Here is an 18,935-nt window from a genome sequence, read left to right as displayed (position 1 = left end):
GTTCCATGAAGGAACAGGTAGTGTTCTTGGTGGTATAATTCTCCTAAGGCCCTCCATGAATGCTTTAATGACTGGTATCTTATATAGGGAAGTTGAATAGGTAGTCTGCAAGTATGCAGATATTGCTGCAAGGTGAATCTTAATGGAAGAGAAAGCTAGGTTAGATTTTTGTAAGTGAAGCAAGTAACCCACTACATGTTCTGGAGTTGTGTGTAATGGTTGTATTTGATTAATATGGCAGTAGCAAACAAACCTCTTCCATTTACTTGCATAGCAGTGCCTGGTGGATGGCCTTCTGGCTTGTTTTATGACTTCCATACATTCTTGGGTAAGTTGTAAGTGCCCGAATTCTAGGATTTCAGGAGCCAGATTGCTAGATTCAGCGATGCTGGATCTGGGTGTCTGATCTTTTGGTTGTGCTGTGTCAACAGATCTGGCCTGTTGGGCAATTTGATGCAGGGTACCACTGATAGGTCTAGCAGCGTTGTGTACCAGGGTTGCCTTGCCCAAGTTGGTGCTATCAATATGAGTTTGAGTTTGCTTTGACTGAGTTTGTTTACCAGGTAAGGAAGGAGAGGGAGAGGAGGAAAAGCGTAAGCAAATATCCCTGACCAGTTCATCCATAGGGCATTGCCTTGGGATTGTTTGTGTGGGTATCTGGATGCGAAGTTTTGGCATTTTGCGTTCTCCCTTGTCGCAAACAAGTCTATCTGAGGTGTTCCCCAGAGTTTGAAATAAGTGTTCAGAATTTGGGGGTGAATTTCCCATTCGTGGACCTGTTGGTGATCTCGAGAGAGATTGTCTGCGAGTTGATTTTGGATCCCTGGTATAAACTGTGCAATTAGGCGAATTTGGTTGTGAATTGCCCAATGCCAAATTTTCTGTGCTAGCAGGCTTAACTGCGTGGAGTGCGTCCCTCCCTGCTTGTTTAGATAATACATTGTTGTCATGTTGTCTGTTTTGACGAGAATGTATTTGTGAACTATTATTGGTTGGAAAGCTTTTAGTGCTTGAAAAACTGCTAGAAGTTCTAGGTGATTGATATGCAGTTTTGTTTGATGTACGTTCCATTGTCCTTGTATGCTGTGTTGATCGAGGTGTGCTCCCCACCCTGTCATGGAAGCATCTGTTGTTATTACGTATTGTGGCACTGGGTCTTGGAAAGGCCGCCCCTTGTTTAAATTTATGTTGTTCCACCACAGAAGCGAGAGGTAAGTTTGGCGGTCTATTAACACCAGATCTAGAAGGTGACCCTGTGCTTGAGACCACTGTGATGCTAGGCATTGTTGTAAGGGCCTCATGTGCAGTCTTGCGTTTGGGACAATGGCTATGCATGATGACATCATGCCTAGGAGTTGCAATACCATCTTTGCCTGTATCTTTTGTGTTGGATACATGCGTTGTATGATGGTGTTGAAATTTAGAATTCTTTGTGGACTTGGAGTGGCTACTCCCTTTGATGTGTCTATTATGGCTCCTAGGTATTGTTGTACCTTGCGCGGCAGAATGTTGGATTTTGTAAAGTTGACGGTGAACCCGAGTTTGAAGAGGGTTTGTATGATCTGATTTGTGTGATTTGAGCACTGTATGAACGAATGGGCCTTGATTAGCCAGTCGTCCAAATATGGGAACACATGTATTTGCTGCCTTCTTATGTGTGCAGCGACTACCGCTAGACATTTGGTAAAGACTCTTGGTGCTGTTGTTAATCCGAAAGGCAGTACCTTGAATTGGTAATGTATTCCTTTGAATACAAACCTTAGGTATTTCCTGTGCGATGGATGTATTGGTATATGGAAATAAGCATCCTTGAGGTCTAAAGTTGCCATGTAGTCGTGTAGTTTTAGCAATGGCAACACTTCTTGTAGTGTGACCATGTGGAAGTGGTCTGATTTGATGAAAGTGTTCACTACTCTGAGGTCTAGGATTGGTCTCAGCGTTTTGTCCTTCTTTGGTATCAGAAAGTACAGTGAGTAAACTCCTGTGTTTATTTGTGTGTTTGGCACTAATTCGATTGCATTCTTTTGCAATAGTGCCTGCACTTCTATCTCCAGGAGATTGGAATGGTGTGTTGTTAAATTTTGTGCTTTTGGTGGTATGTTTGGAGGGAATTGTAGAAATTCTATGCAATAACCATGTTGGATAATTGCTAGAACCCAAGTGTCTGTAGTGATTTCCTCCCATGCTTTGTAATAATGACCTATTCTTCCCCCCACTGGTGTTGTGTGGAGGGGGTGAGTGACATGTGAGTCATTGTTTAGTAGTAGGGGTTTTGGGGCTTTGAAATCTCCCTCTATTTCTAGGGAATTGCCCTCCTCTATATTGTCCCCGAAAACCTCCTCTATACTGTCCCTGGTAAGTGGACGGTGTTGCTTGTGAGGTGCTGGCTTGTGTGCTTTGACCCCGAAACCCCCCTCGAAAGGGCGTTTTACGGAATGTGCTGTAATTCCCTCTGCTCTGCGGGGAGTAGAGTGCGCCCATGGCTTTGGCAGTGTCCGTATCTTTTTTGAGTTTCTCAATCGCTGTGTCCACTTCTGGACCGAACAGTTCTTTTTCATTAAAAGGCATATTGAGAACTGCTTGTTGAATCTCTGGTTTAAATCCAGACGTTCGGAGCCATGCATGCCTTCTGATAGTTACAGATGTATTAATTGTCCGTGCAGCTGTATCTGCAGCGTCCATGGAGGAACGTATCTGGTTGTTGGAGATGGTCTGTCCCTCCTCAACCACTTGTTTTGCCCTATTTTGGAAGTCCTTGGGCAGATGTTCAATGAGATGTTGCATCTCGTCCCAGTGGGCTCTGTCATAGCGCGCAAGTAGTGCCTGGGAGTTCGCGATGCGCCACTGGTTTGCAGCTTGTGCTGCGACTCTTTTACCAGCTGCATCGAACTTGCGGCTTTCTTTATCTGGGGGTGGTGCATCTCCAGATGTGTGAGAGTTGGCCCTTTTCCTAGCTGCTCCTACAACAACAGAGTCTGGTGGCAGCTGTGTAGTGATGAAAACCGGGTCCGTAGGAGGCGGCTTATACTTTTTTTCCACCCTTGGTGTGATTGCCCTACTTTTGACCGGCTCCTTAAATATGTCTTTTGCGTGCCGGAGCATACCAGGGAGCATAGGCAGGCTTTGGTATGAGCTGTGGGTGGAGGAGAGTGTGTTGAACAAGAAATCATCCTCGACCTGTTCTGAGTGGAGGCTTACGTTGTGAAATTGTGCTGCTCTAGCCACCACCTGAGAGTACGCGGTGCTGTCTTCTGGTGGAGATGGCTTTGTAGGGTATGCCTCCGGGCTGTTATCTGACACTGGGGCGTCGTATAGGTCCCACGCGTCCTGATCTTGGTCACCCTGGCTCATGGTGGTGTGAGCTGGGGAGTGTGATGGAGTTTGTGCTGGTGAAACGTTAATCACGGGCGGAGGAGAGGGTGGTGGTGTAACTCTTTTCACCACTTTTGGTTGTGGTGCTTGTTCCGTCTGGAACTCCAACCTTCTCTTTCTCCTAATGGGGGGAAGGGTGCTTATTTTTCCTGTCCCCTGCTGAATGAAGATACGCTTTTGCGTATGGTCCACATCAGTTGCTTGTAGCTCTTCCTCAAACCTATGCTTTTGCATTTGGGAGGTTAGCGAGTGCTCTTCTGTATAAGAGCCTGAAGCTGGGTCGCTTGCAGTTTGTTTCGGCATCGAAACTTTGTCTGCGTGTTTTTTCGGCTCCGAGGTGACTTTTTTCCTTTTCGGGGCCGAAACCTCTCGGCGTCGATCTGTTTCGGTGCCGCTGTCTCGGCGTCGAGCCGTGTCCACACCGGCATCTCGGTGTCGAGGCTTATCTCCATCACTTTCTCGGTCCCGAGAAGGCTGCGTGCCGGTGTCTCGACCGGAGTCGGACGATCTCGGCACTGTTTGGGCCTTTTTCGGTGCCGACGGTCGGTCACCGAATTTATGGGTCGAGCCATGGCCTGGTGGCAGTGGCGTCCCCTGGGCCTTGTAAATGTTTCTTTGTGTGGTTTTCGACGTCTTACTCACGGTTTGTGTATCGTCGAATCCTTCGGAGTCTGAGTCTTGGATCGAGAAGGTACCTTCTTCTTCCTGTTCCTCGAACTCCCGTTGGGCTGTTGGTGCGGACGCCATTTGAAGTCTTCTGGCTCGACGGTCTCGGAGTGTTTTTCGGGACCGGAACGCACGACAGGCCTCGCAGGTGTCTTCGCTGTGCTCAGGTGACAGGCACAGGTTGCAGACCAAGTGTTGGTCTGTGTAGGGGTATTTATTGTGGCATTTGGGGCAGAAACGGAACGGGGTCCGTTCCATCGGCGTTCTTCAGCACGCGGTCGGGCCGACCAGGCCCCGACGGAGGATCGAAAAACTACCCCGAAGGGCACCGGAGCTCTTCGATCTTCGATGCGGTGTGGAATCTAAGTACGCCGATCCCGAACGCAACAATACCGACGAAAATCTTCAGAAATTAGCTAATTTTCTGTTCCGAAACTCGGAGCGACAGGAACACGTCCGCACCCGATGGCGGAAAAAAAACAATCGAAGATGGAGTCGACGCCCATGCGCAATGGAGACAAAAGGAGGAGTCACTCGGTCCCGTGACTCGAAAGACTTCTTCGAAGAAAAACAACTTGTAACACTCCGGCCCAACACGAGATGGCGAGCTATTGCAGAACATGCGTATCTACAGCGACAGATGCCATCGAACATGTGGTTTAGGTAGGTTGCACTGAAAGTGCATACAGTCCATTCACACGACAAGCTGAAGTATTCACAATGAGGCAGCTATTCATATGATCAAAAATTGTACACATGAGGAATATCAAGATCAAGTAGAGGCCTCTAAGTGGCATCACAAATAGCATGGGAGGATAATGTGCATCAAACCTTTTAATAAATCTGAAAACAAGGGGTGTGGTTTGGGGCGTCAAGATGGCGATCACACCCAGAGTGCTCCGGACCTCTCCTCATCAGCCATAATCCACACCAACATTCAGCTTCCAGCAGAAACCCAATAGGTTGTTCAGAGTCTCCTACACTGGGTTACTTCAGAACACCCACTGGGGGTGGTTTACAGAGCAGAGTGCAGGGAAGACAATGAGCAGAGCACTGAAGCTCAATATGGTGGCCGTGCACCGTGACTACAGCCTTGTCCGTGTGGCTGGGCTTCAGAGTGAGACAGGCTTGCAGCAGCGGTTGGGGGCTGGTGGTGAGAGCCCTAGACATCCAGAGACGGAATGCAGCCCGGACTACCTGATTGCGGACCGGGCCATGCCAAGAGTCGCTACGGCCTGATGAGAGGGGATGCCCTGAGCCCCGGCCAGCCGCACGGACCTAGAGGTGTGCAAGTTTGGGAAGCTGAGGGTCCGGGAGTTTGAAGAAAGAGACACCTGGGGCCAGCCCATCCCGCCCTCCGCATTCGGCTGCAGCCCCCGTTACCAAACCAAAGGTAAGGGGCCCCCTAGGGGGAGGGACACAAAGACAGCAGTATCCCCCTTACAGCTGGACCAGAAGGGCCCGCCCCATAAGACCACGGCCCACGGGACCCCTAAGCCTACCACTACCCAAGCCGGCACCCCTGGTGACAAAGAGAGTGACGGGGAGTGCAGCGGCCCAGAAGACCAAGGCCAGGTCTAAGAACTTGAGATACAGAAAGGGCAGCCCAAGGCCGCCACTGAGAGAGGGCGGATGAAGCCTTTGGCGCCCCAAGAGAGGGCACGCAAACTCAGCCCAAACAAACATCAAGGGCTGAGCAGTCCTGAGGATCCCTCCATTGTAGAAGTCCAGCCCCTGAGATGCTGGACAGGCAAATTGCTACAGGCCAGCCTATTGCAACGAACCAGACCTGAATCCGAGACCGCGGCACGGGGTGCCCTGGTACCCGACTGCAAAGGATTGGGGGTGAGCCAGCCTGGGATGCTGCAAGGCTGAACATTTAAGGAAAAGCAACGCCCGCTGCATCTAGAAATGGGCTGCGGTCCGACATCCTGTCCTCCGCAGGTTCCTTATTTTCCCAGTCTATACTCACTAGGTCCAGGCCCACCGCTGCACCGACGCGCCAGTGAAACTGAAATTATGAGCCCTACATATATCCTACATGCTGTTGTTTGCAGACCGACTTAAAGTGATATACGAAGGCTATGCGCATTTCTTTGAGACTCTGGAGGCCGCCTGGGAATGGCTAACTGAGGAGAGGTGGCTTCACGGAGCAGGCCACACTTCTCTTACCTACCACTGCCTGAACTTGCCTCGACAAGCTACAGGCAGAGGCGCAACTAATGACTGATTCGAACAAGCTTGAACGAGATCCTGAAAAGGAAAAACGCGAGCACATTGAGGGTCTTGGTCGCCAAGCACGGGCTCCTCAGCACCCCCACCACCACCACACAGCAGTGCGAGCAGTTTCCAACTATCAGGACGATCAACAGAAAGATACCCAAGATCGGCTAAGTAGGAAACTTTCTCCTCCCTAGGTCCACTAGAACACCCCATCACAAGCAACACAACACGAATTGGCACTCCCACTCGGGAGAGTAATTCTCATACACTTTCTGGCTGCCACAAAAGTTGGATCGTTGATCCTAAAACAAGGAAGGGTAGACCACTCCATGTCACTTGTTCCCTTTTTGAGTTCATATCGGGGCATAAGTTCAAGGGTGACAGATGCTTCAAAGGGGGAAGAATGGGGAGGGGGCAGTTGGGGGAATTATGAGGTTTGTTACTGTTTTGCTAACACAGAATTTTGCAGTTCTTGGCTAAACTATGTTTTTTGTAGGTTGCCACATGGTCACAATACCACAATGCCCAAGGTATCACACACATACCCACCTCTGTATGCACGACAGTCGTGTTCCAAATTTCCCTATGCTACCACATCAGTACTGCTCCTACACATATTTAGGCCACCACTCCCATCATGGCATCATACGTACTATTATCTTGGAATATAAACAGCCTATTAGACCAAACTAAACATTCAGCAGTCCTTCAATAGGCACAGAAATTCATTCTCTTCATCTTACTACTCCAGGACACCCCCTTGATGGGAACTTCTTGCCCATTTCTGGCACGTTACGGTTTTGACTGAGTATACCGCGCCAGATTTACACGCGGGGCCTGAAGAGTAGCTATACTCATTTGACGTTCCTTTCCACTGGTGGTGCACCACTCCCAGGCCAGCCCCCGATGCCGATATCTAGCCTTAACGGGAGTGGACGAGGGCAGACCAATAAATTTTTTAAACATTAACGCCCCTCACATGGCGCCTGAAGCCTTCCTCACCGCATTCTCAGAGACCATATCTCAGTTCCCCGCTAGCCTCACTCTCACTGGAGGTTACCTACATGCCATTATTGAACCTGAGTGGGATTCCACTGGTTTCCCGTCAACCGTGCGTCGCTCCAGATCAGCCTTACTACGTGGCTGGATGGAGAGCCTGGGTCTTTGTGAAGTATGGAGGACCTGGCATCCCAGGACACTGCAATACACTAACACCTCAGGTGTCTACCATGCACACTCACGTATAGACACAATCTGTATGCTAGCCACAGATCTACTGACAGTCAATCAAATACACATATTAGCCCCAGGGATCTCGGATCATGCCCCTCTGCTGCTCACCATTGGCTCCCCAGACACCACGAGAAGCCCCATGTGGCGCCTTAACACCTGGCACTTACAGGACAAAGTCTATATTCAAGATATTAGGCAAGAACTCAAAACCTACTTCACAAACAACACTGGTTCAGTGACCTCCAAAAGGACTCTAAGGGCACCTTGTAAGGCCACAGTGAGAGGTCATGCCAAGGCACTCCTCAGGTGCAAAGAAAGGGCTCGACAGGATCACTTGACCCAGTTGGAGGCCTGCACCATTCACCTCAAAGCACAACTACATTCCACTAACCAATCTGAAAGTGCCAGGACCCTAGCCTTAGTGCACGGTGAAATCAGAGCCCAATCAGAGGAGGCAAAACAAAATTGGCGCTCCTCCCAGGCACGGATCTTTGGCTGAGGAGACAAAAACATCAAACTGTTGTACTGGCTCGCCAATGTTCCACGATTAAGACATCACACCGAAAGTAGCAGATGCCAATGGTACCATTTGCTCGACCTATATGAGGAGGCGATTGAAAAGGGCACCTTCCTGCATGACCTTGATCAGGCGACCATAGTGGTTCTACCCAAGACCCAACCCCCATTCACTTCCTCTGCCGTGTATCACCCCATCTCTCTTATCAATGGAGAGATAACATTTTATGCCACTGTCCTGGAGAGTTATAGGGACCCTGATCCATCCCGATCAATGCAGCTTTATGCCTGCCCAAAGCACCAGGCATTGCCTGCAACGACTATACGTGGTACTAGCTCATCGCCACAAGATTTCAGGCCCTCTATCCCTAGTTCTGCTTGACTTCAAAAAGGCATTCAATGTGGTGGACTGGGAGTACATGTTAAGCGTTTTAGAGAGGATGGGCGTAGGCCCTCGGTTCAGGCGTATGATACGGTTGCTCTACGCTGTGTCTGTAGCACGGGTACAGATCAACAGGGTGGTCTCCCAGGCCTTCCCCATCACTAGAAGCACCCGCCAGAGTTGCCCATTATCTCCTATCCTATTGGCATTGGCAATAGAACCTCTGGCGCAGTTTGTGCGGTGCAGCGCCCAGGTAACGGGATGGGGGCGGGACATGAAGACCGCTTAGCGCTATACGCTGATGATATCCTGCTGTACCTTTCAAACCCGGCAGACAGCGGTCCCCAATTCCTCCGTCCGTTACAAATAATCACGGAAGCCTCGAGCCTGATCATCAACCCGGCAAAGTTCCTTCTGGTGCCTTCGACTGGTAACCGCGAGGCTATATACTGACAATCCAATATCCCAATCCAACGCCTCAGCTTTCGGTATTTAGGTATCACCATGGACCTTGACCCATCCATGACTTGGTACCTAAATGCAACCCCCCCCCCCCACCCACTTGGTTTGCAGGGTCAAGGCAGACCTTAAAAAGATGGCAGTTGTTACCATTAAATGTAATGGGGCACATAGCACTCTTTAAAATGATGCTACTACCGCGCTTCTTATATTTATTTCAAAACTTCCCTCTTAACGTGACGAAACACTGGTTTCAGGGGATGCACTTTCTGGTACCTTTTTGTGGCATGGAAGCAGACTACGTCTGGTTCTGAGCACCTGTCAACGTCACACATACGAATGGGGGCTCAGTCTATCTAACTCATTATTATTATCTGGCTTCCCAGAACCTAGTCATTAATGACTGCCTCACAGGAGGATGGTCCGACTTCACATACAGACTAGAACTCACCTTCATGGGGTTTTCCAGTGTAATGGAACTGCTATATAGGGGCCTCATCTCAAATAATATCCCAGAGGTCACAGGGTGTTGTTTCACAGTTGGAGGGCAGCGTTGCAAAACACATGGTGGTGGGGAAAATCACCCAACACACTCCTTTATGGCATGGGACATGGCTGAGGGATGTGACCTAATACAAGGGCTTCTCATAGTGGGACTCTATAGTGATCTCCCTGGTTGGAGACATGTGGTCTGGCTCAAACATGATGACATATCAAGCACTTCAAATGACCTTCTCCCTGTCCGCAACACAATTTCACGCATTGAAGGTCCACGTTCCTCCCGACACCCCCCTACCCAAATTCAGCCCCGTGGAGGCCAAAGTGATGATGGGGCCATAGGCAAAGGGGGACTATCAAAGATATATTGCTCAATCCTATTGAACGCAGATGCAGAGCTACACATTCTCAGATCTAGATGGAAGACGTGGCTTGATCCTCTTGAGGTCGAGGAATTGCGGGACGCCTTACTGGCTCCCAGAACGATCACCATCTCCACCAGACTGCGACTTATTTAAATGGGCTACTTACATTGCTTGCTCTTAATTCACCCCTGACAGACTGTTCTGAATGGGCTTCTGGCCCAATTCAAAATGCCCACGCTGCTCACACACCCCAGCGATTTCTTTCACATGACATGGGTTTTCCCGATCACACAACATTTCTGCAGAGCAATACAATCCGAATCATTCGAAGTAATGGGTCAGACCCTGGATCTTTCGCCTCTTGTTGTTTTGCTAGGGGTAGACGAAGAAATGGGAGGGACAACAGCGGGCAAGAAGTTATTGAATACAGAGATATGAGTAGCCAAAACAGACATTGCTGCACACTGGAAGCCTCCCATTTCTCCTGCACTTTCAAGATGGAGGCAAGGAGTTGACTGGTGTGTTCAGATGGATTTATGTGGCGCGGGGTTGCCCGCGGAAGAACACTAAGATTTGGTTCAAATGGCTGGACGGTACAGGGCTGGAAGAAGACCCAGCCCAAGAGGGTGAGACAGAGGTCTGGCCTTGATTTAGTAGGAACGATATGCAGGAGATATGTTTGCAGATGGAACCTAAGTAACTTGTGGTTATTGAAATTCTTGAGTACCAGTGGTATAATATGTAAATGTGAAGTGGTTTATATACAAAACAATAAAATTGGTTATCAAAAAAAAATCTGAAAGCAAGTGAACTGAACAAGGATAGTTAGTCCGGCACATGCAAAAAAGCCTAAAGGGCAGACAAACAATCTTTTACATTGCACACTGCAAGGCCTTGCCTAGATGAACACAAAAACAAAACAACGTTCAACAGTTGCACCTGTTAGGGATCAGTGGCCTGAGCACCACACCAGCCTACAAATGTGTACCAATTCCCAGCATAAATGGACTTCATGGAGGGGAGTTGGGTAGCAAGGGTGACATCTACCACCTCAGGCAGCAGATCGAAAGAAGTTAATTGCCACCACTCAATTTCCAGGCATGCAGATGTAAGTTGCGTAGGTCGAGGTGGAGGACCCTTTCCCTGCTGATGAGAAAATAGGTTTTCCCAAGTGGTAGCCTGATGGGAGGACAGATGTTCATGCTCAGCACACTCTCCTAGCCCAAACCAGCATGTCTTTTGCAGTGTTATTCTTGATCTTATTTAGAACTTGAGGTAGCAGAAGTAGTGGCGGCAAGGTGTACAACAGTCTTGTTCCATTCCAGATGCAACACGTTTCCAAATGAGTGTTTTTGGTGAAACTCAAGGTACAAAACTGTTGACACTCTGTGTTTAACACTGGTGAAAAGATCTTGTGAGGGTCCCCCCCAACTGGCGAAAGATGCCTTGCATCACCTCTGAATTTACATGCCACTAGTGATCTGCTAAATGACATATTCTTAATTAGACCATATTAGCATTCAGGAACCCCATTAGGTAGCTGGTACCATTATGTAACTTCTACCCTAGCACTCTAGCACCTCCAGAGATGTCAAACTGAGGACCCAGGTCCCCATTCTGCCCTGCTTGCTGCAGTATCACATGGCAGTGAGGTTGTCTCTGACAACTGCATCAGCCGTCCCTTGGTGGGACTGTAGGAAGGACATGAGGAACAGACAAATGGCCTGTAGCTCCAGTATGTTGATGTGTGGAATAGTCAACTGTTTTCCACCTCCCCCCTTGTGAACCCCATAATAGAGAAGTGATGTATCTGTCACTACTGTCAGTTCTGAGTGGGGGTTACAGGACAAATTCTGATCGGGCAAGCGCCACTGCACATATTGAGTTATCTCTCTTGAGACCTGGATGGAATCAGAAAGAGGCATCGGTGCAAGGCCAACTGAGAGTTCAGGTTCCACTGCAGGGTTCGTCCCCTGCAGCAGCTGACAAAGAGGATGCACTAGTCTAAGAAGCAAAGATGCCTCACAGCCACCCTCAGAGTACCACATCGAGCCTGAAACATAAGGATCACAACCCAAATGTCCTGGACTTGTTGCTAGAGGAAAAGACTTCACTGTCTCAATGCTAACCCCAATTAATGGAAACCTCTGTGATGGAATCAGGTGGGACTTTGGCATGTTTCAAGTAAACCCCAAAAATGTCAGTAGTTCTGATTGTGTCCAGAGGTAGTTCATGACTGACTGCAACAGGCCTGCCTTCAGCAGCCAATCATCAAGTTATGAGATCCCTGACCACCAAAGATGGGAAGCAACCACTACCATCACCTTAAAAAAACACTTCAGGGGCACTGGTGAGGCCAAAGGGGAGTTAACGAAAAGTGAAAATGCTCCTGGCCCACCTTAAACCACAGGTAACACTTGTGGGAATGCAGGACATGTATATAAAAATACAGTCCAAGAATGCCATTGAATCTCCCAGGTCCACAGCAGATAAGATTTAAGTAAATTTGAACATTCTGATTTTGTCATTCCATAGGAAGGCATTCAGGGGCTATTTTCTATGTACTAAACCACTTAAATCGACTTTGTATGGTTTAGTAAATTCCAAAATTGACTTTGCGCTGGGCTGCACAACAAAAGTAAAGCAACCCTGACGCAAATGTTTTTATAAATCTGGGCCATGGTTTTGATTAGGTAGGAATTAGAATATCTGTGGGAGCATCATTAAATGGAAACAGTGGCTCAACTGTTGCTGGCCCAAGCTTTTGAATTTCTGTCAATATATGCTTTAGTCTTAATGAAGAACAGCTTTATTTATAGTACCTCAACTGCCCTTCAAAACACCCAACAAACAAAGCACTTTCTTACATCGGTGGCCATGTGACAATTCAAGTCTCTGGAGAGGTATCAACTCCACTGGCAGTTTGCAAATCAAGTTATCAGACAACACCATGTAATGAGAGCGGCAGCAAGCCACCCTGGTCCCCATCATCATCAACAACTTTGGATGTTCCCTGCTCTGGCACAGGATCAGATTCAGATCTAAAGAAATAATAGAGCCATGCTAATAGTTGCCACATGGTAGAGGCACAGGATTAGTAGCAGGGTGTTAGACAACATGTTGCACTTTTGAAATCTAATAGTGTGAAATCGTTCAAACTTCAGGCAATGTGTTCTCAGGTTCTGACATGACCGTTGGCACCAGCTCATTCAATGGTGCCGGTGTTGGGATCTTGAGGAAAGAGTTAAAGCCTGTTCTGGAGTCAGTATGGGCCAGGTAGGGGTACCTGAGGGGACAGATGGTGCTGGGAGAGACTAGCCAGCGGTAACCCAAATGGAGGCCCCTACAGTTCTGGAGGCCTGAAGGCAAGCCGGAGGAAACCGGAAGCATACTGAAAATTTGCAGCTTGGCCTCATTTAGGTTCTCGATCTGCTAAGGGGTCAACAAAGGCCCAGGAAACTTGGGTCGCATCAGGAACAAATTGAGGAGCAGGCTCTAAGGACGGTTTCCTCAAAGGAGTGAGTGACATCTTGACACCCTCATGCATTCCTGTTGGAGTCAAAGGGGCTGTGTTTCCACTTCAATTTTTTAAGCTTGCGCTTTGACTTATCTGAGGACTTCAAGCAGGAAGTGCAGCAGTCATTCAAAAAGTTTCATGTCCAGGCCCATGACTTGGCCCGCGATCAGTGCGAAGGCCACAACTTTTTTTGTGTTTGCTGACAGAAGAAAGCCTCTTGCTCTTGAATAACCTACAGGTGTGTAAGAGCACATTCATCAAGTCTTATCTGTGCATGGCACACCTCATGGGGCTCCATGACTGACATCCGTTTCATGTAGTTGAAAGCATGCATAGATTGAATTCTGCCATTTTTTATGGGAACATTTTTCTGTAAAACACAGTGGAAATTTTTCAGGGTGGTCAAAAGAAAGGGCAAAGTCAAGAGCTGAGTTCGGGACACACATTGGAAGGCACAGAAAGAAAGAACTTCTATCAGCAAGCAGGCTGAGAGAAAGCTCTCAGAGGCCAGTCTCCCTCCAAACACCCTACTATGCACATTTGTCATCCGAGACAGAGGTCTGAAAGGAAAAGCCAATCCACCCAGACATTCTACTACGCACATGTCATCTGAGAGAGAGGTCTGATAGGAGAGCCCATTCCATGTACACAACCTAATACACACACCCATCATGTGAGAGAGGTCTGACACAAGTGGTCACTCATTGTACACACTCTAATAGGTTCATCAGTCATCTGAAGGAGAGGAGTTAATGGACAGGCAGTCTTCTTTCCATACACCCAACTACGCAAACCTGTCATCTAACACATAGGTCTGGAATGAGAGGGCAGTCCATGTAAAGACCTAACTATGGACTCCCATTACCTAAGAAAGGTGTGGAAAGACAGAGCAGTCCAGGCACACACTCTATTATGCACAACTTTAATAGGAAAGAGATCGAGGGAAGAGGTCGATCTCTCCCTCTCCTCACACCGTACTAAGCAGACCCATCATCCAAGAGAGGGGTCTTACTGGAGAGGCCAGTCCCTCCAAACACACTACTACATACACATGTCATGCGAGACAGGAAAGGGTAGTCCCTCCAATCTGTCACTATCAGGGTAGTATGGAGTCATACAGCACCACAAAACAGCCATTGTGAACACTACAACAAAAATTCTAGATCCAGTCTAGCGCCTGGGGGACATTCAAAGAGGAGAAATATATATATATATATATATATATATATATATATATATATATATATATATATATATATATAGATACATACATACATACATACAGACAGACACACACAGACACACACATATATACATATATGGACATGCACCCACACTAGAGAGGAATACCATGTTTAGGTGCTATTTTATATATACACACACACACACAGACACACACACACACATATACATATATGGACATGCACCCACACTAGAGAGGAATACCATGTTTAGGTGCTATTAGTGCACAAAATACCACTGTTAAGGAGCCTAGAGGTAAATATGTTAGTGGTGAAATACGCAGCTGTACCTCATAAAGCATAAATCTGACATCAGCCTGTTGACTGAGGCATCGCCTCAAACTGCCCAAAATTTCCAAACAGAAGGCCTCATTAGCAGCAGAGTTGTATCTCATGTGAACATCGACCTGCACCTGAGAGAAGGAGGAAACATAAAAAATTAAAAACCGGTTAATAAGAAAGTCGAATAAAAGAAAGTGTCATCTTTGTCAATTATAGGTCAGAAAGGTTGGGAACGGAAGTCATTAATGATTGGTAATTAAATTACTCACATACATTTTGACGAAGGGTGACGTTACCAAGACAATCTCTCAATTTTAAATTAATTTAGCTCTTAGATGATATGAAATAACCTCATTCTGAAACGCCATCTTCTTAAATGTATTTAGTAGATTCATAACAGTATGGTAACATGCTAAGATTATGAATATAGTTAGTACTTAGTCAAAGGGCAAAATGAGCAGTTTCGATTTCAGGACTTTTCTGAAGCACAGATGTGTGGGTTCTTACATAAGAAAAAGATTCAGTTTGTTGTAGAGCTCTGGTTAGCTCCCAGGCATCTTATTCCATGTGTTCGCTATATCAATATCTCTACTCGGGTTGTTAGGAGAGGTCAGTTTTTCTTAAATATGAAAGACCTTTAGCCCAATATGCAATGTGGATAAAACTATGAATTTAATTTTTGATTCCACCAATAGCCAAGGGAGAGCTTTCAAAACTGGTTTTGCATGGTCTTGCTTTCTGAATGTGAGACATAATACTGCAATCTTTGTTTCTCCGTTGGTTTATTGGGAAGACAAGTGTCATATGATGTTACAATAGTGAAGGCAACCCATTACAAAGTCTTTAGATAAAACTGGTAACACAAGCTGAAGGGTGCCGTTAAGCATTTTTTAAATATGTTATTTCGTCTATTTATAAAGCGGAAACATCATCCCTAAGGGGACATACCAGCACTAGAGCCGAGCAAGGAAGCTCTGCAGATAAAAGCTCTTTAAAGAGGATACAACCAAGTTGTCAAATGTTTATGAAACACAAAAAGATCCTCCATGAGACATATCTAAAGGAAGGGAATTTCAATTAAGTGTGGCTAAATGGCCAAAAGCGCAACCACCCACCCTGGCTTTCCTAAATCGAGTACTACGAATCAGGGCCTGCTGGGAAGAACACAACACTCTTTTGGCTTGTAGAAGCTCACCTTGCCATGTAAAACAGCAGGCCCTGCCTCGTGGAGTGCCTAGTGCTCATGGCAAAGTATTTTAAACCTGGCTCTCTTCTGTACTGGGAGCCAGTGCAACTGATTGAGGCAGGCTGATGCTGAACTCCTTCTGGGACTGTCTGGGAATAGTCTAGCAACTTCATTCTGAATGGGCTGCAACCTACTCAAAAGGTAGTCAGCCATCTCAGAATGAGCGCTTGAGTGACTGTCGTACGCCAGGCTAGAGGGATCCATCTGAAAAGCTTCCTCAGCATGCCAAAACAGACAAAAACACCTTCTGCGCACCGAGTTTACCTGCCCCTGCATAGAAAGAGTCATCTAATAGGACTCCCAAATGCTTGGCGCTCTTGTAGACAACAGAGCAGCCCCAGGGAGGAAGGCCACCAGGTGTCATTCCAGGCTTTGTCTGCCCCTCCAAACAACAGGACTTCCATTTTTTTCTGCGTTCAACTTCAAAGAATGTGAACGCATCCAGCTGGCCACATCCAAAAGACATTCTTAGGTCCTAGTACTTCCTGCCACATACTAAATCATAAGGCGCTAACTGCAACACACCTGGGTTGTATGCATGAAAGGCAAAGGGAGGTCAGTAGTTATCTTCTTCGGTTGACGTCAAAAACAAACAACAAGGAAGATCTGTGAGAAAGAGATGAAAGGAGTTCCCTATCCAAACATTCACATTTTCCTCTTCAAAGCCTCAACAGCTAATTTGTTGAGCTAATGTATGCAACAAAAATTCTAGCAACCCTGCACTGCATACTGTTTGCAATACGTTGAATCATACTTATTTCTCTATCAGTAATTAGCATCCAGTGTTCATGTACAGCACTCCTACAAAAAAAGAAATATAGCTCACTCACTTGCATTATATTGCAACATTTATATAGAGGTAACTAGCCTTACAAGGGGCGCTGGAAAGCTTGCCTACATGGATAGCATGCTAAAACCATGCAGTATGTGTGGTTGGAAGTGGGCTCTTTGTTTTGGTCCTGTGAGACAAAGTGTTTTCGAGTCATCTGTGAGGACCACCGAGGTGTGGTTAAAATGTTATGGGACACATCGTTGAACAGTGTGATGGGTGAACAAGTGTGAGAGACAGGCACGCAGTTTATGGTTATCAGTAAGCTTGCTGCTTTGAGCACCGGTGCAGGTCCCTTTATGATATTTCTTATGTTCATAGTCCACTTAGCAGGTTACTGCACTGGGTTGTTCATTCTTAGATATTCTGTTCAAATGTATGGTCCTGAGCAGACATAGGTTAAAGGGGGAAATGGTGGAGAGGTTTGACCCCTGCAGTGCACAGAGCGATCACAAAACCCTGATCACTCAATGACAACATCCTCTCATATTGCGAACATTTCACCAGTTCAGCACAAGAAATAGTTTTGAATAGCAAGGCACCGTAGTGACTTACGCTGCCCATTCCTCAAAGCAAACATCCGGTGTTAGAAATGGAGTCTTTGGTTGGCAATCAGGTTACCCCCTGTCCAAGCAAGGACCCTCACTCTAGTCAGGGTAAAGGAGAATCACCCTCAGCTAACCCCCGCTCATCCCCTTGGTAGCTTGGCACGAGCAGGCAGACTTAACTTCAGAGTCCTAGGTGTAAAGTATTAGTACCAACACACACAGTAACTTAATGAAAAAACTACAAAATGACAACACAGGTTTAGAAAAATTGAAAATATTTATCTAAACAAAACAAGACCACAGCGACAAAAATCCAACATACGCAAGTCAAGTTATTAATTAAAAAGCAAAACGAGTCTGAAATCCTTGAAAAAACAGGTAAAACACTGTTAGCGTTAAAAAGTACCTGGGTAGTGTCAAAATAACACGCACGGGCGAGTGTGCATCGAAAAAGTTAAGCGGTGCGTCGATTTCTCACCCACAAGCAAGACCGTGCGTTGTTTCTCCTTCTCCGGTGGGGTTGGCGGGCGTCGTGGACCCCAAACTCCACATGTCCATCTACTCCCAAAGGGAATCAACGCTTTAATAATTTTTAAAGGTACTCCCCATGTTAACTTAGGAGAGAGATAAGCCGTGCAACAGTGAAAACCGAATTTGGCAGTATTTCACTGTTAGGACATATAAAACACATTAGTATATCTCCTACCTTAAACATACACTGCACCCTGCCCAAAGGGCTACCTAGGGCCTACCTTAGGGGTGTCTTACATGTAAGAAAAGGGAAGGTTTAGGCCTGGCAAGCGGGTACACTTGCCAAGTCAAATTGGCAGTTAAAATCTGCACACACAGATACAGCAGGGGAAGGTCTGAGCCATGTTTACAGGGCTACTAATGTGAGTAGCACAACCAGTGCTGCAGGCCCACTAGTAGCATTTGATTTACAGGCCCTGGGTACCTCTAGTGCACTGTACTAGGGACTTACCAGTAAATCGAATTTGCCAATCAAGGAAAGCCAATTATGTACACATTTTATACAGAAGCACCTGCACTTTAGCACTGGATAGCAGTGGTAAAGTGCCCAGAGTAACAAAAACAGCAAAAACAGAATCCAGCACACATCAACAACCTGGGAAAGAGAGGCAAAAAGTTAGCGGAGACCACGCCAAGGATGAAAAGTCTAACATCCGGCATGCAGCCTACACTAGGCTTTTTAAAAGGGCTTCAGCATACCTCCAACCCCCATCATGTATCTTAGGCTGGGCTGCTGCAGCTTCCAATACACACACGTTCTTTGGCTGATGTGTGCTGAACTGCGTTGGAACTTGGGCCTCAGTTGCGGCCTCGTACAAAGTATTTTGTAGTTCATCTAGAGATTAAAATACATTAAAAAATATGGGGACTGTGATCCAGAGTGCAATCGGGTAGGTTCAGGAGTTCCAGGGCAGGGCCACAGACAAGGTTAAAAATAACAAAATACTTTAACTTTCAGGCAAACATATATAAATTGTTACGCCATAGATCTAAGTTAAAGTGATGGGTTGAAATGCATTCTTTTATC

The 18,935-nt window shown here is 46.8% G+C and overlaps 1 protein-coding gene across 4 annotated transcripts in view; it reads right to left on the bottom strand.

The window, feature by feature from the left end:
* Nucleotides 1-18,935, bottom strand: part of FANCI (FA complementation group I) — a 714,639-nt gene that overhangs the window by 489,327 nt on the left and 206,377 nt on the right. For all 4 annotated transcript variants that reach the window (XM_069222692.1, XM_069222696.1, XM_069222693.1 and 1 more), the window contains exon 18: nt 14,763-14,885. In XM_069222692.1, the coding sequence (XP_069078793.1) occupies nt 14,763-14,885 (123 nt within the window). The remainder of the gene's footprint in view (nt 1-14,762; nt 14,886-18,935) is intronic.

This window comes from Pleurodeles waltl, chromosome 3_1, assembly GCF_031143425.1.
Source record: "Pleurodeles waltl isolate 20211129_DDA chromosome 3_1, aPleWal1.hap1.20221129, whole genome shotgun sequence".
Taxonomy (NCBI): domain Eukaryota; kingdom Metazoa; phylum Chordata; class Amphibia; order Caudata; family Salamandridae; genus Pleurodeles; species Pleurodeles waltl.
This window is presented reverse-complemented; position numbering and strand designations above follow the sequence as displayed.